Here is a 25,305-nt window from a genome sequence, read left to right as displayed (position 1 = left end):
AGAACAAACTTTCATCCTTGATGTAAACCCAAAGGGTCAGAAGAGCTGCCCCACACTGGCTATGCTACTTTCTAGCCAAGTCAAAAAGCTTGTAGGCAAAATTTTCTTCTCATAGAGAGAGGGAGAGAACCAGAGAGGGGAAAGTGGGGGGAGGGAGAGAAAGAGAGAGAGAGAGAGAAAGCAAGTGCCTGCAGGAATGTAAAGAGAAAACAACTTGTTCCACGCGATGTGGTGATCATTTGAGGTTGAATGTTTATTACGGAACCAAGAATGCTGGAAGAGAAAAGGGAAACGAATATGTAAAGGAAATCATTCCTTCCCAAGTCCACCTTCAACACCAAGGCTGGCAACGTACACGGGAACTTTCCCATCTCTACCTGCATTCGTAATAAGAAAAACAATGTACTTTTTCAGATGTTCAGGAAAGCCACTGAAAACACAGGTATGTCCCAAGCGTTCTCAGGCTATCCCTCTAACAGAGAGGTCCAGTCAGGGTAGCTGTAATTCCTCCTACAGGGCTGGGGACCACTGCCCCCTCCTCTGACCCCTCCTCTCTTACTGTTAAGTGTCCTTAGGAAGGACCATGCAGGACCAGGTGTCTTGATGTTCTTCTGCTGTGAGCTTCTCTTCCACAAACCATCCAAGGACTGTGCACTCCTGTGTCCTCAGTGAAGACCTTGTCTTCTCAGGCTGGTTCCAGGGTACCACACTTATTCCTGCTGTTTCCCCTGGGTAGGAACTGCCCCGGAGGTTAGGAGAGGAGCTGGCCTTCATCCCAACTGTTTTTCTTCCTCCAAGCTCTCTCTAAGTCTTTCACGGACACAGGTTCTTTGACATCTGAGGACCTAATGTTAGGTCAGGCCAGGAGGGAGGCACACATGTCCTTCCATACCTCCATGGGCCACCTGTTCCTCTCATGCCCAGAAATCTCTCAACTACTTTCCAGCTTCAAATCAAAACCTAGCCTCTCAAGGAAATGGCTATATGGGGATGGATATCTCCCCACTCTTCTCACTGAAAACATCTGCATCCCTGCTGAGGCCCCACTGAGACAAGATGGTACACCACAGAGGAAAATGGGCTGGATTGTTATGTTCCTATATTAATGCTAGCTTTTTACAAAATATGGATGGGAAAGTTTCTTTATATCAGAAGCCTAAAAAACAGTGTTTCTCTGTGTTATAGAAGTGGGGGAAGGGTATACTGCAACTTAACAATTTAATTCAGTGAATACCTATTGATTGGTTATGTACAAAGACCAGTGCCAAGTGCTGAAGGGGAGATAAAGATAAAAAGAAAATTGTTCCTTCTTCCTGGGAAGCCAAGTCTCATAACCTTATTGATGGGGAAGATGCAGCTCACCTTGCGATATCTGATGACTTATGGTGTAAGCTCCATTTGCTCTATTGCCATCAATTTCAATTTATCATGCCTTGAGTGGGGGCTGTGGTCCAGTTGGGGAGATGCTGAGGATTAGAAAAGAACCATTGGGTGTCTTTATTTTTATATATTTATTTATATGTATTAGTTCCTTGCATTTACTTGAAGTTTATAGCATAAGGTTGCGACCTTTGTTTAGATTTGGTGCAGATAAAATTTTCTTTTACTTTTTTTTTTTTGGTTCATTTTAATGGGTTTTAGAGGAATTTTAACACATTTGCACTTCTGTTACCTCCTTCCTCTCATTGATTTTAATAGCTTGCCTACATAAATGGTTTTAATCTTTTGTTATACATATTACACCCCCAGGTTATTTACTCTTTAATTTTCTTGTCAATATTCTTTTTGACATTTAGACATTTTAAGTTTTCATGTAATCAATTCTATTGATTCTTTTATAGTTTCTGCCTCTGGTCATGCCAAGAAAAGCCTTCCCCACCCTGAAAATCAGATCAATAATTTTTATTCTCTACTATTTTCAAATGCTTCTTAATGGTTTTGCTTTTCACATTGAAGTTTAGACCCATTTGGAATTTGTTTAGATGCGTGTATAAGGCTAAATTTACATGGTAATTTTTTTCCCCCAGATGATAAGCCAAGTTTCCCCATCACCTTTGGAATGACTGTCCAGGCCACACACTATATTCTCATTTATTTATTTCGGTCTCTTTCTCGATTGTCTAGCTTCTTCCATTGCTTTGCCTGTCCTGTGCTTGTACCTTCCTATTTCAGTTATTGTAAATTTATAATATATTTAATATTTTGTAGGACAAGTCCTGCTTCATTGCTTTTTTCCTGACTCTTCAAAGTTTTCTCAGATGGTAGCCTCCATAATTTCCTTTGTCACTTGCTTCTAGTAGAGAATGGATACTGTTGACGCCTAGGGGTAGTAATGAGTATGTCCCCTCATCTCACATACTCAGGGTGAAAGAACTCCAGCCTAGACACGACCCATTTCTTGCCTTGGGTCTGATTTGGTTTAAATCAGTAATGAAGCCGATGGAAAGGAGAGCAGGTCTGCCATAGACCGCAGGTTGGGGGATGGGAAGCAGCACCTTGGAAAATATGGCTGGAAGTTAAGGTTATTTAAACTCAAAAATGTGGCGAAGAACCAGCCTGATGAAATCCAGGCTTTCACATTCGAGAGAAAAGGCAGACTGTTTTTAAGGTGGGGAAGGCCTCGAGCAGGCAGAGCAGAAAGCAGTCTAGAAGTCACGTGTTGATGGAATCAACTGCATGGTAGTGGCACATTTAGAATGGCAACAACGATGCTGGGACTGACAAGGGGCAGCGTGGTACAGAACAAGCAGGCGATGGCCTTCCTGCCCCTGCTGTGGGCCCTCCTTCTCCAAGCTGGGCGAGCACTTTGTTCTGCTGTTCCTGGGGTGGGTGAGAAAGCTGGTGGTTTTAAAAGGTTAGCCAAGAGATTAGAGGACCTAGAATTATTAATCTCAGAGAAGAGCAAACAGAGGAATAACGTGAGCTTAAGGAGAGTTCTCACACAGAAAAGAGTAAACAGTTAATCTCCCTCTGGGCTGAAAACAGGAAATGTGTGATAAAAACCACTTACTTTACTGTGAGGACAAAACATCATGAATGAAAGGGCATTTCATTGATAGCCTGAAGGGCTGAGTGCAGAGATACAGTAAATCCCCTACATATGAACCTTCAAGTTGTGAGCTTTCAAGGATGAGAACGTGCATTCGCATGTCCAATCATGTACGTTAGTTCACGTGTCTGGCATACATTGTCACATGTGTGCATCCTCTACAAGTGGTTGTGCTTTTGCGTACTTTACTGTACAGAACTGTATAGAATACAGTAGTACGGTATCTTTATTTCAAGCCCAGGATGACCAGAAGCAAGTGTAAAAGCCACGGTGATGTAGCTGGTACTGCTAAGAAGCGCCAGGAATTGGAGGCCCAGAGAAAGGATGAAGAGAGACAAGAGGAAGAAGAAGTAACTGAAGAACTGAAGAGATTCACAACACAGGAAATGGCCAGGGGATTTCCTTTGTGTGAGGAGGCACTGTTAGTTTTTGAGGCACAGCACCTGCACATAGAATGGTACACGAAGGTTGCAACAGCTGTTCAGGATGCAGTCCAGTGCTACCATGTCATCTATGATGAAAAAAAAGAGCTACTACCCAGATATCACTGGATCGTATTTTCAAGAGGGTAGATAGAATTGAATCCAGCAAGGAACCAGAACCTGTGCCATCAACGTCAGGCCTGAGTGAAACTGCAGCTTGCCCTCCATCTCCTGTTGCTGACGATCCTTCAGCTCTACCATCTCCCACCTCCTCTCCCTCCTCCAGTCAGTAACTCTTCTTGCCTGTTCACTCGATGCCAGCCCCTGTATGCCAGCTGTTGTACTGTACTACTGTACCTTTCAAGGTACTGTACTGTAAGATTAAAAATGTTTTCTTTGTTTTTGGTTTGTTTGTTTTTTATGTATTATTTGTGTGAAAAGTATTATAAACCTATTACAGTACAGTACTATATAGCCGATTGTGTTAGTTGGGTACCTAGGCTAACTTTATTGGACTTACGAACAAATTGGACTTAACAGAATCACTCTTGGAACGGAACTCGTTTGTACGCAGGGGACTTACTGTACTCAAATGCTCACATTTCCCTGGGGAACCTGGTGGGGGCTTTTTAAACTGCATTTTCCCCTCTCCCCATTACCGCTGCAGGAAGCTGGCCGTTGTCTTCCTCAGGAGTGTCAGTTATGGAATCTCTTACTGGACACCTCTTGGAAACAGCATAGACCTTCAACACTGTAGCGTGAGGTCTTAACTGTAGGTGGGGGATTGTTCCCTAACAAACCCACGGATTTATGGAAAACCTAATTTGTGTGGCGTATCGGGGTGACCTTGGAAGAAATTCTAGACTTAGCACTGTTTAATAAGAGCTATAGGGGACTCTCACTCATCCACCTGGTCTTAGATGCCTGGGTTCCCCGGTGGTCGCCTTAGGCTCTCGCCTCTTCTCAGATGCATTTCTACCTTCCCCCATGGGCAGCCATAGCCTCTTCTATTGATGACTGACTCCATATCACGATCACAGTTTGCTCCTAAGCTCTAGACCCGCATTTCTAACTGCCTGCTGGACGATTTCACAAGCACTTCAAACTTAACAGGTCTAGAAGTGAGCTGCGTCTGAACCTTCCCTGCAGACCTTGATGAATGACATCACCACTGACTCAGTGGCCAAAACCAAAGCCCAGATTCCTTCCCCTCCCTTATCTTCCACCACCTTCTGTTCCGTCTCCGCCCCACGTGTCTCCTCCATCTGCCCCCTCTTCTGCCTTCCGAGGGCCATCACTCGCTTCAGACCTCAGGCACTTCTTACCTAGATTTTGGAGAACCTGTGCTTTTGCTCTTTTCCAATTCATCCTCCAACAGGCGGTCCAAATTGTATTTCTAAAATACACATCTGCTAAGCATCGTTAGGTGGCTTCTCGTTATTTCTAGGACCTCAGATCTGACCTATACTCACATGTCTCACTTTATTGCCCACTTCTACCCAGCTGGGACTCAACCTTTCAGACACACTGAACTCCTGCGGTTCTGTCTCAGCCCGCACTCTCTCTCACCTCCTGCCCCTGAGTCTGTTTCTGTATTTGATAGGCTCACCCCCCTGCCCTTGGTGTTCTTCCTCTGCACTCCCACCACCCTCTTGTGGAACTTTCTCGTAGTTCCAAGCACTGCCTGTTTATAAGACTTTCTCCACTATTAGACTCTGAGCTCCTGGAAAGCAGAAACCATGTCTTCCATAGCTGTTTCTCCCAGCCTCACATAGAGGTGGCTAATAAATATTTGTTGAAAGGCAGTGTATGAATAACATATTCAGTAGAGCTTTAAAAATTAGCTAGGAAGGTCTAAGTTTTTATTTATTATAATTTGAATTGAGAATTTCCACCCCAAAGCTATTTTCTAATTGGGTAAATAGAGTCTTGAGTGTCTATTTTGGCCTCTTAGTCGAAATTTCACTGTGGCAGGATTCAGAGGAATTTCAGGGGAGGTGGTGTTCATATTTTATTCTTCTCTTTTTTCCTCCCTCCCTTTATAAATCTCATCCACTTGATAGCACTGTGGAGAAGATTAAATGAGATGAGGCATATATAGGACACATCTATATATGTGTTGTGTGCCCAACACATGTAAGCTGTGTTACTCACAAGGCAGAGTGGCAGCTGGTACATTTATACCATGAATATAACTCCCAGTTAGATGCTAGAACGCTGGTGTCAACCAATCAACCAACACTCTCCTCCCTGTGGAATATCTACTTGGGAAATCTGGTTGCTGGGGACAGCAAGATAAGGACAGACAGCTGTGCGATTATAAAGGATCTAGAAGTCTAGGGAATTCCCCGGTGGTCCAGAGGTTAGGACTCTGTGCTTTCACTGCCGAGGACACAGGTTCGATCCCTGGTGGGGGAACTAAGATCCCACAAGCTGCATGGTGCAGCCAAAAAATATATATATAATAGTAATAATAATAATAATAATAATAAATAAACTGTTCCTAAAGGATCTAGAAGTCTGATAAGCTGGTCTCCCCACCAAATAAGAACCTATTTACCAAGTTAATTGAAATGCCCACAGCATCCACCATCTGTCAGTGCTGGGGCATCATTTTTTTTTTAATTGTAATAAAATATATGCAACATAAAATGTACCATTTTAATTACTTTTCAGGACACAATTTATTGGCATTAAGTACATTCACAATGTTGTAAACCGTCACCATTATCTATTTCTAAAATGTTTTCACCCCAGGCAGAAACTCTGTTGACCATTAAGCAATAACTCCCCATTTCCTACACACCCCCTCAACCCTTGGCAACCTCTAATCTATTTCTGTCTCTATGGATTTACCTGTTCCAGATATTTCATGTAAGTGGAATCATGCAATAGTTGTCCTTCTGTGTCTGGCTTATTTCATTTAGCCTAATGTGTTCAAGATTCATCCATGTCGGAGCATGTGTCTGAATTTGCTCATCTCTTCTTACATGAAAACTTTCCTGTTGATGCCCCATGAGGACCACTTTTTTTTTTCAGTACGCGGGCCTCTCACTGCTGTGGCCTCTCCCGTCGCGGAGCACAGGCTCCAGACGTGCAGGCTCAGCGGCCATGGCTCACGGGCCCAGCCGCTCGGTGGCATGTGGGATCCTCCCGGACTGGGGCACGAACCCATGTCCCCTGCATCGGCAGGCGGACTCCCAACCACTGCACCACCAGGGAAGCCCAGGACCACTTTTTCATGCTTCTGCTCGTTCTGATCATACCCCCTTTCTTCTTTTCAACATGTTTTCAGAGCCTCCCCTTCCGGAAGTAGACTTTTTCACTGTGCACGGAGGGCCTTTACCACGCCTGAGACTGAGGAAAGCCAAGGAGAAAAATGGACCCATCAGGTCAGTAGAGGCCTCTTTTCCATGGCTGCCCAGTGATCTCCGTGGAGTGTTTTGAAAACTTTGATTTGAGTGAGGAGGAGACTTCTTTAGGTGGCTTCACTGGAGTAGTTGAGTCAGTGCAGTCAGGGCCTCATTTTTTGTTTCCTTGGGTACAGACTGGGCCTTTAATTCCAACTAGCACCCTCCCTAATGAATAGAGAGACTTGTAAAGTACCAGAGACAAGCATTTGGGCAGCTGAGCTTGAGAAATTAAATCCGTTCCACTGGTCATTAGATGAGCACTGGTTGGGTGCCCGTGACATGTCAGGCTATCACTTTGCACTCACACCTCCAGGTACATCCTTTAGTGATGGTGGATCAGGAGCATCATTTCATTTACCAAAGACAGAATATATTTTCCTTTATTTAAGGATGATCTTGGGGGGGGGCGGTGTAGTGCTTTCTTATTTATTTATTTATTTATTGAAGTATAGTTGATTTACAATGTTGTTACAATCTCTGCTGTACAGCAGAGTGACTCAGTTATACACATATAGACATTCTTTTTTTTAAATATTCTTTACCATTATGGTTTATCACAGGATATTGAATATAGTTCCCTGAGCTATACATTAAGACCTTGTTGTTTATCCATTCTAAAATAATAGTTTGCATCTACCAACCCCAAACTCCCAGTCCATCCCTCTCCCTCCCCCACTCCCATGTGTGCAGTGATTTCTGGAAGAGTCATTTGGATAATTCTTTTAATTCATTCATGTATTGAGATGTGAGCAAGACACTGCATTGTTAACAACTGCTTCTGGGACTCCAGGTGGTATTAGGATGGAATTAATTTACCTCAGTTGCTGGACTACCTTGTGTGCAATTAAGCTTTTTATTTACAAAGGTCATGGCAGGATTAGGAAAGCAGAATTATTCCCTTTTTAGAGAGGAAGATTGAGGTTTGCCTGGAGAGATGAGTAACTTACTGACAGTAACAAATCAAGGAGATGGCAACAACCTGTTTCCTTGACCTAACTTACACCACCTATGTCTCTCCTGACCCTTCGGTCTAATGACCCTGCTGTACAATCAAGGTAAAATTTGTGAGGTATCACAAAACTATAAAAAAGAAAGCATCGATATTATGTGTCCATTTGTAATGAAACTTGAGCTTTTTGTGTCTATTAGTTTGAGTTCAGTAAGTGCTCAAAAGTCTTTCCAGGCATGGATATGGCCTAAGTTGTTCTGTTTCTTGATTCCTGACAAGTTACTGGAAGGCATTGTAATTCTGTTGCTATAAGGAGAACAGAAGTTGTGATCTCACTGCCTGAGAGAATTTGCAAGACGTACGTGATATTTAGGCCAGATGATTATGTAAGGCAGAAAGAAAAGCCAAATGACAGTCTATCCTTGTGGCTCTGTGCCGGCCAGTGCCTCCAAAACAGGAAGTGGAGATCTGTGAGTCATTCAAGGGAGGGTGGTGGTGAGAAAGAGGGGAGAAGTCCTTCCAGAGCAGTCATGCTCTAAACAGCCACAACTGCTTCCCCAACATCATTGGAGCTAATTACCAGCAGGCAGTTGGGGGGTTTTCTTGGCCCGACTACCTGGTTTGAGCTGGGGGTAGCAGCACCGCCAGTGTGTTACAGTCCGGAGTCTGCCTTGTACATTGTCAGGGGACAGTGGCTTGGGCACATGGTGGAGCAGGGGCTCTGGGGCCACACTCCCTTCCTTAGCTTGGTGATCTTGGGTGGATGATGCAGCCTGTGGCTGGGCTCTCTTAATGCTAGTGTCTCCCACACTTTCCAGATTACAAGTGTACCTGGGGTGCTTTATCAGCTGTATGAATTCTGAGACTCTACTGGAGATTTTGATTCAGTAGGTCTGGGATGGGGGCTGGGAATTTGTGCAATTATCAAGCAACTCGGGTGATTATGATCATGCTAATTTGGGAGACTGCTTTATGCGTCATGAATGGTGCCTCTACTGGGCAACGTTCAGAACCAAAAGAGTTCAGGTGAGCCTTGAACTTTCACTTGAATATCACCACCTACATGGAAAGATGAGAGGGACTTGAAGATGTACTTACGGACAGCATGGAGTCTGCTGCCTATTTACTTTCTTACCTGTGGCAATGATTCATAGGGATGTCTTCAAGTCCCCAGGAAAGTTTGTTGTTATAAGTGTTCCGTTGTCGGCAGTGGAGGCTTAGTAAATGTTTACTGGTGATGGCAGTGACAACTCATTGCCCAGCAGCCTTTACTTTGTCCCTTTTGTAGAAAGCCCTATGCTGAAAGTGAACCCAGAAACTTTGTGGAAATCAGGGGCCTGAGGACACCTAGGAATTTGGGGAGCCTGGTTGGTGGATAGTTTCCAAATCCAACACCTGCTGTTGGGGAGGACTCCCTTTTCTTAACCTAGTAACTCATGAGCTCTTAGGAAGCAGGAGATAGGGCGTTAGGAATGCAGAGCAGGAAGCGTATACTTATTGGTAAAATAGAATTATGTGTGCTAATGAGTTTTGGAAAGTACCCTAATCGTATTTGGTGCTGATGCATGTTTTTCTTCTTTACTGAAATTTCAACTCAAGAAACATTAGTGAGGAATCAGTCACAGCCAAAGAGCTGTGCAAGGATTTGCAAGGATACAAGAGTAAATCATTCAATAAAGACGCAGATGTAGAGAATGGACTTGAGGACACGGGGAGGGGGAAGGGTAAGCTGGGACGAAGAGAGTGGCATGGACATATATACACTACCAAATGTAAAATAGATAACTAGTGGGAAGCAGCCGCATAGCACAGGGAGATCAGCTCAGTGCTTTGTGACCACCTAGAGGGGTGGGATAGGGAGGGTGGGAAGGAGATGCAAGAGGGAGGAGATATGGGGATATATGTATACGTATAGCTGATTCACTTTGTTATAAAGCAGAAACTAACACACCATTGTAAAGCCATTGTACTCCAATAAAGATGTTAAAAAAAAAAGCACCCCTATGAACTTACAAAAAAAAAAAAAGAGTAAATCATTCAAATCCCTGCTATCAAGCCTGATAGAAAAAGCAGACATCCCAACACCTACTATACTAGAGGCAGGAGATGAGTCCCAAATAGATGGGAATAAAAAGAAAGGCGTGATTCATTCTCAGAGTGTTTTTTAATTTTTTTAAATATCTTTATTGGAGTATAATTGCTTTACAGTGGTGTGTTCGTTTCTGCTTTATAACAAAGTGAATCAGTTATACATATACATATGTTCCCATATCTCTTCCCTCTTGCGTCTCCCTCCCTCCCACCCTCTCTATCCCACCCCTCTAGGTGGTCACAAAGCACCTAGCTGATCTCCCTGTGCTATGCAGCTGCTTCCCACTAGCTATCTACCTTACGTTTGGTAGTGTATATATGTCCATGCCACTCTCTTGCTTTGTCACAGCTTACCCTTCCCCCTCCCCGTGTCCTCAAGTCCATTCTCTAGTAGGTCTCTCAGAGTGTTTTTGTTCTTACACTTCCTTTCACTGACAGATTTTCTATTTGGTGGGATAAATAATACTAAAACACATGACAAAAATGACACCTGATTGCTAGCGTGTTTCTTTGTCCACATCCAGGGAGCATATGAGATTTTCCCTTTCCGGCTCTTTCAGGATATTGTCAGACTAGATGAACTCATGGTGATCTGTACTCCATGCTTCTCATTCATTTCACAGGAACTTTGGTATCAGTACGTGAACTGGAGGGAGTGTAAATCACATGAGTTCCGTTTTAGGTACTGCATGTGATTGCGTGGAGCCTTTTTGCAGACTTAGTGCATTAACTCTTGTAGGCATTTGGCCTCCATGTGACTACTAAACCCTTTCCACAGCTGGGCTTTATTTGCCCATGTGAAAATCACTGATTAGATCAACTTTAAGACACATATACTCGTGCAGCAACTTCTCCCAGCTAAAGAGGATTTACCGGATAGCCATCTGCAGCCAGAACTTGGAGAGATCCCTCACCCAGTGTCATCTGGCATTAACACTGTTGGTTCCAACTGGAGTTCCATGACTGTGGGAGCTGTCAGACCATAAATCCCACATGGGCAAGGACTTTTATCCAGTGTTGCATCTCCAGTGTCTAGAAAAGTGTTGATCTCATAGCAGGTGCTCAACAAATACGAATAAATGAATGAACGAATCCCCCAAGCAAGGATCTGATAGACATTTTCTTTTCTCTTCCAGTTCATATCAGGTGTTAGTGCTTCCCCTGGCCCTCCAAAGCACATTTGTTTGTGATTCTGAAGAGGCTACCTCATTCTTCAGCAATGCTTCTGGTGCTGATGGATATGTGACGGCAGAACTGCTCGCCAAGGATGTTCCTGATGATGCCATGGAGATATCTATTGGAGACAGGCTGTACTATGGGAAATATTATAATGCACCCTTGAAAATAGGGAATGATTACTGCATTATATTACGAATCACAAGTGAATGGAATAAGGTATATTTCTTTAAAAACTCTTGTGAATTCTATATTTTCCTCTTCATGTGAAATTTAAATATTTGAACATTTGTTTTCCCAATATTTGAGATGAACACTGCTTGTAAGAACAATAAGAATGTGTTGAATCTTTTCACTTTATAAAGGATGAGCAGGTGAAACCTTTTTGGAGGCTGATATTCTGAACTTGCTGGGGGACCTGTTTGGACTGAATTAGTTTGGATTCTTCTTCTTAAGCTTCACAAATGCCCTCATTCTATTGCACTGTTGAAGCCTAAGTTGGAGAGGAACATCTAGATCTTTCTGTCACTTCCCCGTACTCCTGCCAGACTGCTGCCTCTCCTCATTCTCCAGGAAGCCAGCAGGAGGGGCAGATTAAGCTCAGCACTATTTTCTGGCTCTATTTTCTGCTTCTGTTATTTCCTTGGCTATTGCGTAAGCCTCACTCTCCTCTCTCCATCCTTTGAAAGGCTATGTTTTTCCAGTGCTGGTTCTTTCTTGAGACATAAAACTATATATTCATTTCAGAATGAATAGATGGGGACTTCCCTGCCAGTCCAGTGGTTAAGACTCTGTGCTTCCAACGCAGGGGGGCGCAGGTTTGATCCCTGGTCGGGGAACTGAGATCCCATCTACCATGCAGTGCGGCAAAAAAAAAAAAGAATTAATAAATATAATGAGCTGGACAAGCAGAATAGCAAGAGCTGGATGGGTCAGTCAGGGGTGGAAGATCTAGAAGAAGCATTGTGATCGTTGCCTTAGGAGGACTCAAGGTTTGGTATCAATTCATATCGGTTGGTAATGGAAACTAGAAAAAATAATATTAATAGAAATATCTCTTGACTGATGAATTTGAGCCATCGTGTAAGGTTCATCACATATTTAAAACTGAAACACGCAATTAAGTTCTGTATAGGACTCAAGTCAATGTGCCATTATCATGCTTGATATAAAACTAAGAATATTTCCAAGTAGCAAAAAGTTCTGGTGGTGTTTTGTGGCAATTATGTAGGGATTAAGAATTGGAAGACTAAAGTCCAGAATATATTGCCCTGAATTTGTTCCACAGGTGTTTATGACTTAGACAAGGCCTCCTTGCTGGTAAATTACCCGGAGATCCTGACTTGGTGTTTCTAGCCATAGACAACACTGGCAGCACCATATGTGTGCAACTTAGAGATTGCTCAGAGAGCTGCTGTCTCAGATTCAGACTTTGGTCTGGGAGGGTGTATTAGTTATCTTGGGCTTCCATTTCAAAATACCATAGACTGCGTGACTTAAACAACAGACATTTATTTCTCATAGTTCTGGAGATGGGGAAGTCCAAGATTAAGGTGCAGGCTGCTTTGGTTCCCTGGGGAGGACCCTCTTCCTGGCTTGCAGACAGCTGCCTTCTTGCTGTGTCCTCATGTGGTGGGGACTGAGTGAGCTCTGATCAGTCTTCCTCATCTTATGGACCCTGATCCCATCATGTGGGCCCTACCCTCATGACCTCATCTAAACCTAATTACATTCCAAAGGCCCTGTCTCCAAATAACATCACATTGGGGGTTAGGGCTTCAATATGAATCAATATCAATTTGGGGCACAGAGGGAATGAAGTGGGAGGTTACGATAAGAGTTCTAGTTTATAGGGAACTTTCCTGTGATGTCATTGATGCCTCTTTTTCATACAGCTAAGTGGAACACGTGCTTGTTCTTTGAAATCATTTATATTTGGACTCACATATTTGAATTGCTATTACTTCCCCTGTGGGTTTCAAATATATTAGTGTTGCAGTCATATTAAAATCAGTAGTGATTTATTTATTTATTTTTCTTTTAAAAACAGCTTTACTGAGATGCGATTCATATAATTCTAAAGTGTACAATTCAGTGGTTTTTAATATGTTTACAAGATGGTGGTAATGCAACCATCACCATCTAATACTCAGACATTTTGCAGTGATTATTTTTAATATTTATTTTTAATTGTGGTAAAATACACATAAAATTTACCATTTAACAATTTTTGTTTTAGTTTCTGCTTTATAACAAAGTGAATCAGTTATACATATACATCTGTTCCCATATCCCTTCCCTCTTGCGTCTCCCTCCCTCCCACCCTCCCTATCCCACCCCTCCAGTCGGTCACAAAGCACCGAGCTGATCTCCCTGTGCTATGCGGCTGCTTCCCACTAGCTATCTACCTTACGTTTGGTAGTGTATATATGTCCATGCCACTCTCTCGCTTTGTCACAGCTTACCCTTCCCCCTCCCCGTATCCTCAAGTCCATTCTCAAGTAGGTCTGTGTCTTTATTCCTGTTTTACCCCTAGGTTCTTCATGACATTTTTTTTTCTTAAATTCCATATATATGTGTTAGCATACGGTATTTGTCTTTCTCTTTCTGACTTACTTCACTCTGTATGACAGACTCTAGGTCTATCCACCTCATTACAAATAGCTCAATTTCGTTTCTTTTTATGGCTGAGTAATATTCCATTGTATATATGTGCCACATCTTCTTTATCATTCATTGGATGATGGACACTTAGGTTGTTTCCATCTCCGGGCTATTGTAAATAGAGCTGCAATGAACATTTTGGTACATGACTCTTTTTGAATTATGGTTTTCTCAGGGTATATGCCCAGTAGTGGGATTGCTGGGTCATATGGTAGTTCTACTTGTAGTTTTTTAAGGAACCTCCATACTGTTCTCCATAGTGACTGTACCAATTCACATTCCCACCAGCAGTGCAAGAGGGTTCCCTTTTCTCCACACCCTCTCCAGGATTTATTGTTTCTAGATTTTTTGATGATGGCCATTCTGACCCGTGTGAGGTGATACCTCATTGTAGTTTTGATTTGCATTTCTCTAATTATTAGTAATGTTGAGCATCCTTTCATGTGTTTGTTGGCAATCTGTATATCTTCTTTGGAGAAATGGCTATTTAGGTCTTCTGCCCATTTTTGGATTGGGTTGTTTGTTTTTTGATATTGAGCTGCATGAGCTGCTTGTAAATTATGGAGATTAATCCTTTGTCAGTTGTTTCATTTGCAAATATTTTCTCCCATTCTGAGGGTTGTCTTTTCATCTTGTTTATGTTTTCTTTTGCTATGCAAAAGCTTTTAAGTTTCATTAGGTCCCATTTGTTTATTTCTGTTTTTATTTCCATTTCTCTAGGAGGTGGGTCAAAAAGGATCTTGCTGTGATTTATGTCATACAGTGTTCTGCCTATGTTTTCCTCTAAGAGTCTTATAGTGTCTGACCTTACATTTAGGTCTGTAATCCACTTTGAGTTTATTTTTGTGTATGGTATTAGGAAGTTGTCTAATTTCATTCTTTTACATGTAGCTGTCCAGTTTTCCCAGCACCACTTATTGAAGAGGCTGTCTTTTCTCCATTGTATATTCTTGCCTCCTTTATCAAAAATAAGGTGACCATATGTGCATGGGTTATCTCTGGGCTTTCTATCCTGTTCCATTGAGCTATATTTCTGTTTTTGTGCCAGTACCATACTGTCTTGATTACTGTAGCTTTGTAGTATAGTCTAAAGTCAGGGAGCCTGATTCCTCTAGCTCCATTTTTCTTTCTCAAGATTGCTTTGGCTATTATGGGTTTTTTTGTGTTTCCATACAAATTGTGAAATTTTTTGTTCTAGTTCTGTGAAAAATGCCATTGGTAGTTTGATAGGGATTGCGTTGAATCTGTAGATTGCTTTGGGTAGTATAGTCATTTTCACAATGTTGATTCTTCCAATCCAAGAACATGGTATATCTCTCTATCTGTTTGTATCATCTTTAATTTCTTTCATCAGTGTCTTATACTTTTCTGCATACAGGTCTTTTGTCTCCTTAGGTAGGTTTATTCCTAGGTATTTTATTCTTTTTGTTGCAGTGGTAAATGGGAGTGTTTCCTTAATTTCTCCTTCAGATTTTTCATCATTAGTGTATAGGAATTGCATGTTATCTTTTATTAAATGCACTTGATGCACTAAGCATCAAGGCAAAATTTAGTCACATTCAAAACCTTGTGGCCATTTTAAGCTTTTCCCAGAATTTATCAGTGTAAATATAGTTTTTCAATTTTTAATAAAATAAACCAAGAATGACTAAGGCTGTCACTTGAAAGAGAATTACTTAATGAAGTTGAAGGGATCTTTCTCTAACCTCTACTATTTGGTTTCCTTTGGGAAACTTTTTGCTGACTTTTATCATAGATCAACAGTAATCCTAGCATCCCTAACAGACAAATGTGCCTATAATATCAGCAGGGGAGAAGAAGAGAAGGTATTTCATTCCAATGAGTTTGTGGGTTGCTTCTACCATGGATGAAATTTCATACATGTTCCTTTAGCTTTCTTCCTGGTTCTTGGCTATGTTTTGGGTAACTGAGTTTGCCTGGTAAATATCATCTAGAGAAGTGAAGTATTCGTATATACTAGGCCGTCTCATAGCCTTGCACATAACATGCATCACTACTTCTTGCTGAACCTGGATGTGACCCCAGAATCCTTTTCAACATACTGTAGCTCTCCAGGCAGTCAGTGCCAGTTGCTGAGAGCTGGCAAGGGGAATGGAACTTACCACCATCCCTGCTCTTTCCTCATAGCATGTGCTTCCTGAGATCCATTGGAAAGCTTTAGGGTCATCCATTCCTAGGGTCACTTCTGTCTCTGCTGCCCACGCCAGTCCCTTCGAACACTTGGTGATCATAAGGCTAAATTGTAAGATGTTAGAACTAGAAGAGATTTTAAAGATCGTGTGGTCCAAAATAAGAGATAAAACCCTGCAACTTGGAGGGCTAAAGTATGTTATTTAAACTGACATCACATGCCACCCAATTATATGTGTTGCTGTGTTTTCCTTTATAGGTGAGAAGACGCTCCTGTGCAGTTTGGGCTCAGGTAAAAGGTAAAACCATTTTCTGCCTAAGACTGTTCTCCTTATTTCTCCTCTGTCCACTCTGCAGCATCAAGTATATGTTAATGAGATTTCTTTTTAAATTGTCACAGGTGACAAAAACGCATCTCAGACTAGCCTACAAAAAACCATAGCTGAAAAGGATGAGGGGTGGGAACTTATGGAATTAGAACCAGAGTGGCATCACCAGGCCTCCAGAAACTGGGACTTGGGACTCAATACCATAAGTAGGACTGTCCCTTTCTATCTGTCTCTATCTCCTCTCTAAGTGTGAGTTGGCCTCATTTTCTTCTACTATAAGCTATGTGGTGGTGGTGGTGGTGGGGAACCAGCTGCCCCAGCTTAGCCACTTCAGTGGGAACAGACAGTTTTTCAATTCAGGGAGTCTCTTCTCCTAGCTAAGTGACTATCCATTGGATGAATCACTATTAAGAGGAGATAGGGTAGTATGATTAGCCTACCATGGGTTTGGGGCTTACTCTTATGGCTGCTTGGGGGCAGATCAATGTGATCAGCAACCTCACCAGGGTTGCATTGAGAGGGGGACATGATCCCCATCAGGAAGAAGCACAGAAAACCATGTTGGCAGACCAAAACAAAGAGCCACAAGCAGTCCACTACTTTCAACCATTTGGCTACTTAGCATGTGCACACACATACACATACACTATTTAGAAAAACACCCTCCATTAAGAAAGTGAAATTATCCTCCATACAACCAAAAATGGAACCCAAGTAGAAGACAGCTCAAAGGTGGATCTCTTACTGAATCCAACTCCAAGACCAGGGTTCCTGGGGATGATCTGTCCCTCTTGATCTAATTAATCTAGATGTGCTTCTCATGATCTGTTAGCAATCTATGATTAAATGGCAAACTTAATCATTCTCAAACCACAGTATATAATATGAAAGGGAAAGGTGGATAATCACAATAAGTATGTTCATTTAGAAAGGAAGAAAAGATAAAGAACCGTGCAGTGGCCAGGGGGCCGATAACAAGGACCACATCCTGCTGGACAGGAAAAGCAAGCATCTCCTGCCCTGGCAGCAGAATGGGTCGCTTGGTCAGTTAGTTTTGGCTGCCTCGGGCTCTGCCTGATGGGAGAGCAGCCTTGTCCCTTTCCTCCAGAGCCTTCCCTAAGAGATGCAGAGAGAAGGAGCCCCACTGAGTGCCTACAACTTAAACCTTCTGCTTCATGGGGGCAGTTATCTGGGTGGCGGAGTTGCCTTAGGGATTGAGCAATCACAGGTCCTTCTTTGCCAGGCTGGGATTTCCCTGGCAGTACATTTCTTTAAACCAGCAGGCAGCCAGCCACTGGATTTGATTCATAAGAATTCCATTAGTTTGTAGCTAATACCAGAAATCTTGTCAAGTTTATGACCTTTTGAGTCTGGAACTTTTCCTTGTGGTTCATGAATCCTAGCAACAGCCTGAGGAATTCTGCTTTTAGCCCAGAGTATCGGTTTAACTCCTTACATCCTGTCCCTCACCTAAGAGCATCATAAAACAATAGGCTGGGGTGCTTCCAGGAGGGTTCCAGTGGATGGTGCCTTACAATTGGGGGATTTGTTACCCTGTCTGTAGAGGGTACCTAGCAGGAAATGTTTGGGAGGAACCTGGAGAAATAAGCTTCCTTCGTTTTCTGCTTATCCCCTAATCTCATTTCCCATGTATTTATCTCTTCAACAAGGGTAGGGGACATGGATTTTCAACTGGGCAAGGCACATTACCTGACTGTCAGCCATCTTGGATTGTACATTGCCAGGCAGCAAGGGCCTCTCTCTCTTTTTTCAATTTTCTTGAGAAAATAATTTACATATAACGTTGTGTGAGTTTAAGGTGTACAATGTGATGATTTGATTCACTTACTTATTGCAAAATGATTACCGCAGTAAGGTTAGTTAATACCTCCATTACCTCACATAATCACCGTATATATATGTAATTTATGTATATAGGTATACGTATATATTTATATATATAATTTGTGTATATGTATGTGTGAATATTTAAGAACTACTCTCCTAATATCTTTCAAGTGTGCAATACAGTACTGTTAACTACAGTCAACATGCTGTACATTAGAATATGTCCCAGAACTTAATTATCTTACAACTGGAAGTTTGTACCCTTTGACCATCATCTCCCCGTTTCCCCTACCCCCTAGCCCCTGGCAACCACCGTTCTATTCTCTATGTCTACGAATTCAGCTTTTTTAGATTCCATGTATAAGTGAGATCATTCCATATTTGTCTTTCTCTGTCTGACTTATTTCACTTAGCATCATAAGTGAGGGCCTCTTTTTTTGTTTTGTTTTTTTTTGCATTTTCTCTCTGTATATTTTTAATATCTTTATTGGAGTATAATTGCTTTACAATGGTGTGTTAGTTTCTGCGGTATAACAAAGTGAATCAGCTATACATATACATATATCCCCATATCCCCTCCCTCTTGCATCTCCCTCCCACCCTCCCTATCCCACTCCTCCAGATGGTCACAAAGCACCGAGCTGATCTCCCTGTGCTATGCGGCTGCTTCCCACTAGGTATCTATTTTACATTTGGTAGTGTATATATGTCCATGAGTGAGGGCCTCTCTTAACAAAGATGTGCGCTCTTACATTTCTGCGTGCAGATAGACTAAGCCCCTTTCTTAGAATTGAATGATGGCCACAAGAAACAATCATGCATTCCAACATTTGGAAATTTTTCTGCCAATCCATTCCCTGGAGATTTAAGGGTGGGATGGAGTTCCTACAGGAAAAGAGGCGCTTTTACCAGAAGAATGGAGATGTGCAAGCATCATGGACAGGCACAGATACAATAGCTTCCAGAATCCGCTGCTTTCAGCAGCTGTTCAGTGTGATTAACAAACTCAAACTGGGTAGAAGAAATGGCCAAAGAGCTGGCTACAGTCATTCTACTGTGATTAAGTTAACAGGAAGGATTTTGCTTTGGAAATATCTAAGTGGCTTTTGGCAATGCTTTTTTCCCCTCATGTTGAAAGAGAATCTGAACCTTTGAATTCAAGCTACTGGAAAGAGCTGAGATAATAGAAAACCCAGTTATGTTGAAATTTTGAAGGCAGCTCTAGCAGATATACATCTACATACGGAATGGGTTGTGCGCTCACCTGGCAGTCTCCTTTTGCAAAAATTTTGGAGCCTGCCATTTCAGAAAGTAATTTGGAGAGAACTAGGATCCAAATAAGTCCTCAAATTGTTTCACTTCACTCATGCCAAGCAACAGCCCCATTCTTGCCCTTGCCCTCTGATGAATTATGCTATTTACCTTTTGCACGTTGCCCCTAAAAGAGCTTTGTGATGACTATCAGGGAGCCAGCAGTCAGTTTGATGGGAAGTGCAGAGGCCTGGGCTTCTTTGCCCGAGTCCTGCTACTAATCAGCTGAGTGTCTTGGAAATTATATGTAACTTGGCTGGTTCACTGTTGCCTTCCTCCAAGATCTCTGCGATCCCTTCCAGCCACAAAGTACTATGATTCTGTGCTTTCTTGAGTCACAGAGCAAGGTCATTTGATATATGTGAGATGATGATAAACTGTAATCAGGGAACATCCTTTAGTCATAGGCATGAAAGCTCTGAGTCATTAGTGACTACTCCTCTTTCTCATTTAGCCCACATTTTGCACTTGGGCAGACCTCTTTGACTGTCATTTCTGTGTTTACTCCCTGAGCAGAGGCCTTTGGATGACTGGCCAAGCCTCTTTCTCATCTCCCATCACAGTGTTCAGGCTTCCCTCTTCACTCAAGCCTACACTACCACCTGACATGTTCCCTCCACAGTTCTCCAGTATTTCTTTTTCTGGTTTCCAAGGCCTCAGTTGGACACCAATGTACCCTTCTGATTGCATCTCTCATTCTTCTCCATTCAAACCGATGTGCCAGCTCTTCTCTGGATATGGCCCTTTCTTTCTCTCCTTAATGTCTTGCTCATACGATTATGTACTTACCTCCACCTGGATTGCCCTATAACCTTCCTGTAATTTCTGTTTGTTACAACCCCTCCTGTTCTTCAAGATTAAAATCAAATGCCATCTCCTCCTTGACACTTTTTTAAATTTCCTCAACAGGGCAGGATCTCTCTCCCTCCCTCTCTTTAGCCATTCTGCCATACTTTCGAGTCACTGGTATACTTGTTTTTTCTTACTAGATTTCGTACGCTTGAGAGAGAGCATTTGAAGGGCTGGAGCAGTGCCTGGCACACAGTAGGTGCTCAGTCAGAATTTATTGAATTGAGTTGAATGATTACTGGGGAACCAACAGTACAGTCTGGTGAGAAAAGAAGCATAGTGGGTGCAATACTTATCAAATAAGCCAGAGAAGATTAATATCAAGGTATAAGCCTAGTGTGTACATTATCTATGAATATACTATGTGCATGCATGTATACACATATACACTCACACTCATTTTATTTTATTTTTTAACATCTTTATTGGAGTATAATTGCTTTACAATGTTGTGTTAGTTTCTGCTGTATAACAAAGTGAATCAGCTATATGTGAGCATATAACCCCATATCCCCTCTGTCTTGTGTCTCCCTCCTACCTCCTTATCCCACCCCTCTAGGTGGTCACAAAGCACTGAGCTGATCTCCCTGTGCTATGCGGCTGCTTCCCACTAGCTAGCTATTTTACATTTGGTAGTGTATATATGTCAATGCTACTCTCTCACTTCATCCCAGCTTACCCTTCCCACTCCCCGTGTCCTCAAGTCCATTCTCTACGTCTGTGTCTTTATTCATGTCCTGCACCTAGGTTCTTCAGAACCTTTTTTTTTTTTTAGATTCCATATATATGTGTTAGCGTACGGTATTTGTTTTTCTCTTTCTGACTTACTTCACTCTGTATGACAGACTCTAGATCCATCCACCTCACTACAAATAACTCAGTTTCGTTTCTTTTTATGGCTGAGTAATATTCCATTGTATATATGTGCCACATCTTCTTTATCCATTCATCGGTCGATGGACACTTAGGTTGCTTCCATGTCCTCGCTATTGTAAACAGATCTGCAATGAACATTGTGGTACGTGACTCTTTTTGAATTATGGTTTTCTCAGGGTATATGCCCAGTAGTGGGATTGCCGGGTCATATGGTAGTTCTATTTTTAGTTTTTTAAGGAACCTCCATACTGTTCTCCATAATGGCTGTATCAATTTACATTCCCACCAACAGTGAAAGAGGGTTCCCTTTTCTCCACACCCTCTCCAGCATTTATTGTTTGTAGATTTTTTTTTTTTTTTTTTTTGCGGTATGCGGGCCTCTCACTGTTGTGGCCTCTCCCGTTGCGGAGCACAGGCTCTGGACGCGCAGGATCAGCGGCCATGGCTCACGGGCCTAGCCGCTCCGCGGCATGTGGGATCTTCCCAGACCAGGGATCGAACCCATGTCCCTTGCATTGGCAGGCGGATTCTTAACCACTGAGCCACCAGGGAAGTCCCTCTAGAAAGTCTCTTGACAACATTTTCTGAGGTAATGATTTGCCAGGCTCTTTAGCAAGAGATATGTTCCATGGCTGCTTTTGCTGGTGCCAGCTCTCCTGTAGAGTCTCCAGTAGACTCAAACTGCTCTCAACCTAGTTGTAGAGATCTGCGCAGTGCTGATCAGTAGAAGTCTCTGCAGTGATGGAAAGATTTTAACGCTGTGTTGTCCAGTATGGTAGCCACTCACCACTTGTGGCTACTGGGCACTTGAAATGTGCACTTAAAATAGTATGACTGAGAAACTGAATTTTAAATCTAATTTAATTTAAATTAATTTAGATTTAGATAGCCACCTTGTGGCTAGCGGCTACTGTATTAGACAGCACAGAATTGATGATGAAAAAGTTAAGCAGCTTGAACTGTTCTCAAATGTGCTACATTCACTGCCAGGGAAATAAGTCATCTATATTTTGAGGGTCTCAAGTCCAGGGGCTATTTTTCCTCTTAAGCCCCTCTCCCCTTATGGTAACAGATGTTTGCTTTTGCTGTTTTCAGCTCTTCAATGGCAGTGTTGGATTACCCAGGGGGAGCACTAAGCATATGCCTGGTGCATTGGTAAAAGGAGGGTACAGACAAATGAAATACAGTTGGCCCTCCATATCTTCGGGTTCCACATTCATGGATTCAACCAACCATGGATTGAAAATATTCAGAAAAAATAATTCCAAAAAGTTCCAAAAAGCAAAATTTGAATTTGCTGCACACTGGCAACTCTTTACCTAGAATTTATTGAATATGTTGTATTTACAGCTATATACATAGCATTTATGTTGTTTTAGGTATTATAAATAATCTAGAGATGATTTAAAGTATACAGTAGGTTATAAGCAAATACTACACCATTTTACATCAGGGACTCAAGCATCTGAGGATTTTGGTATCCAAGGGGGGCCCTGGAACCAATCCCCCATGGATACCGAGGGATGACTGTAATTTGATATTCCAACAATGACAACTGCAACAAATCATCTGGAAAAATTTGGAATTGATTGCACTCCCTTAAACTTATTCCATGACTTGGTGGTATTTTTATTTTTAATTCTATACATGCAAAGTCAGCCCCCCAAGATCTTCTCAATGTCTGGTGGCACCATTGTACAGATTTTTGTTCTTCCAAAGAGGAATTTGAGCAACCACAGCCCGAGGCCCCATAATCATCAGCCTGTGGAGGAAAGATCTGGGCCAGCACCCCTGACTTCTGGGGGAGAACATGACCCACTCTGCTGCAGAAAGAGCTGGATTCAGATCTGCACTGGGAAAGCATGGTGCTGTGGTCAAAAGCAAAGACCCTGGAGCCAGGCAGCTTGGGTTTGAATCCTGGCTCTGTCATTTACTAGCTGGGTGACCTTGGGCAAGTTTCTTAACCACTCCATGTCTGGATTCATCATCTATAAAGTGGGAATAATAATAGTACCCAGTGTAATAATACCTGGTGCCATTATTATGGTACCCAGTGGGTGGTTAGGAGAGGTTTTAGAACAGTGTCTGGCACATAGTAAGTGCTAAGTAAGTGTTTGCAAGTTAAAATGAGATCTTTAGTTTAGAACATGATGCCCTGACTTAGTCACTTGGCCCAAATGTACAACTCAAATGTGCGTGTTTTTCAGTTAACAGCCAGGGATCTCCCTGGAGTTGACATGCGGTACACCTCTGAATAGAACATACGAATGTCTTTCAAAGAGCTTTTACATCAATTTTCTTATTTTATCTTCACGGCAACCTGCTGAACAGAGCAGGGAGGTACTACCCTTGCTTCCTGTAGGGGAAATGACAGATGACTCTACCCAACAGAGAGGATTTGTTTGCTATGTTTGTTTTTCTTTTAAAGATTTATTTATTTATTTTATTAATATTTTTATTATTATTATTATTTTTGGCTGCATCGGGTCTTAGTTGCAGCATGCGGGATCTTTGTTGAGGCTTGAGGGATCTTTTGTCGTGGCATGCGGGCTCTTCATTGTGGTGCTCGGGCTTCTCTCTATTTGTGGCAGCAGGTTTTCTCTTCTCTAGGTGTGGCGCGCAGGCTCCAGAGCGCATGGGCTCTGTAGTTTGCGGCATGCAGGCTCTGGTGGAGGCGAGCAACCTTAATAGTTGTGGCTTGCGGACTTAGTTGCCCAGCAGCATGTGGGATCTTAGTTCCCCGACCAGGGATCAAACCCGCATCCCCCAGTGGCAGATTCTTTACCACTGGAGCACCAGGGAAGTCCCTGTTTGCTATATTTGATCACTGGAGCTATCATTTTTGGAGCAAAAGTCCAAATTACATCAGAATGACATCTTCCTCGACGCAAAGGAAAACTGCCGGTAAAAATCGATCAAGTGTAATTGACTTGAGAGAGGACCAACACACACAACACAGGATGCTGTATGTGTGTGCCCAACAAATCAGCTTTTATCCCTTGTAACTTGAATGTGGCCCGGTTTTACGCTTCCTTTTCAAAAATGTCGTGGAACGGTTTTTCCTGATGCCCTGTTCTCAGGGCCAACTGAGGGGGCACAGAGGAACTCTGGGCATTCTTGGGATGGTTTGTTAAATGGGGCCAACCTCTGGTTAAAACAGAGCGAGGACAGGTGGATGTGCACCTCCGGGGAGGGCCGTGATTCTGTGCTCTGTGGGTTCAGCGTGTGGTTTTGTCCCGCAGATTCATCTCTCACGCTGCAGCAGATGGTAGGCGTTGGGCTAGGCTCCCTGGCTGTTGTGATTGTCCTCGCATTCCTCTCCTTCTCAGCAGTGTGGTATGTGCGACTGTCATTTTTGAGGAATGAGTGGAATGGAGGGAGGGTGGGGCTGGAGTCAGAGAGAACAGCTGGGATTGAGGAGGGTCAGAGGGGGAGTGCGGGAGGTTGTCCCAGGCTCAGCAGGTGAAAGGCATGGGTAACTCTGCACCTCAGGAGGGAGGGGCATGCCCTCCAGTCCCAGGAAGAGAGCAGGGTCAGTGATGGCGCCCTGAACACTCACAGAGTGGTGGCTCACCTCCTGTACCGCTTCCCGTGCACACGGGGGTGCACCACAGGAAAACCTGTGTCAGTGATCTCTCTTTTCCTCCACCATGTCTAGATTGCCAATGCTGCATGAAGACAATGCACTGCTGCTGGGGCAGATGTTATGACAGCTTCTCAGGTGTCTGCACAAAGGCCCTGTGTGTGCGTGGGCCTGCAATCCCATTCCTGGATTCAAGACAGTGACTCTCTCTTTGGAATCCCCCAAAAGGAGGACACTCGGGAATCGTTGATGTCTTCCCTGCTACACGACCAGTTCTGTGTCTCTGAACTTGAGAACCTTGATGTACAATGTAATATTGACCACAGGCTACAGGTCACATGGACTGGCCTGTGTTCTCCTCTGAGTGATGCCTGAGAGTCAGCTCCTCTAGGCACTGAATGCAAGAGACTGTCTGCCTCTTCCTTTATAGCATCTCTGTCATTAATTCAGAATCCATTCTTTTACAATAAGTAATGAGATAGACTTAAGTGTGGGCTAGAATTTGACTTTATGAAGGAGGTCATTGCAAAGGCTAGAGATCATTGACATAGGCAAATACGGTAAACACTTTAGAAGCCCTTTTCCGACAATTGG

At 42.8% G+C, this 25,305-nt stretch overlaps 1 protein-coding gene across 1 annotated transcript in view; it reads left to right on the top strand.

Moving 5' to 3' along the window:
• SUSD1 (sushi domain containing 1) overlaps window positions 1-24,996 on the top strand; it is a gene marked incomplete at its 5' end in the record, with an annotated part of 113,328 nt that extends 88,332 nt beyond the window's left edge. The window contains 5 exons of the mRNA XM_079706884.1: window positions 6,767-6,863; window positions 11,061-11,319; window positions 16,175-16,214; window positions 24,371-24,464; window positions 24,787-24,996. Of these exons, the coding sequence (XP_079563010.1) occupies window positions 6,767-6,863; window positions 11,061-11,319; window positions 16,175-16,214; window positions 24,371-24,464; window position 24,787 (491 nt within the window). The 3' untranslated portion in view covers window positions 24,788-24,996. The remainder of the gene's footprint in view (window positions 1-6,766; window positions 6,864-11,060; window positions 11,320-16,174; window positions 16,215-24,370; window positions 24,465-24,786) is intronic.
• Between the last annotated feature and the right edge of the window lie 309 nt (window positions 24,997-25,305).

The sequence above is a fragment of the Hyperoodon ampullatus genome, assembly GCF_949752795.1.
Source record: "Hyperoodon ampullatus genome assembly, chromosome: 6".
NCBI classification, from domain to species: Eukaryota; Metazoa; Chordata; class Mammalia; order Artiodactyla; family Ziphiidae; genus Hyperoodon; species Hyperoodon ampullatus.
Note: the sequence above shows the minus strand (reverse complement) of the source record. Positions and strands in the feature narration are given on the sequence as shown.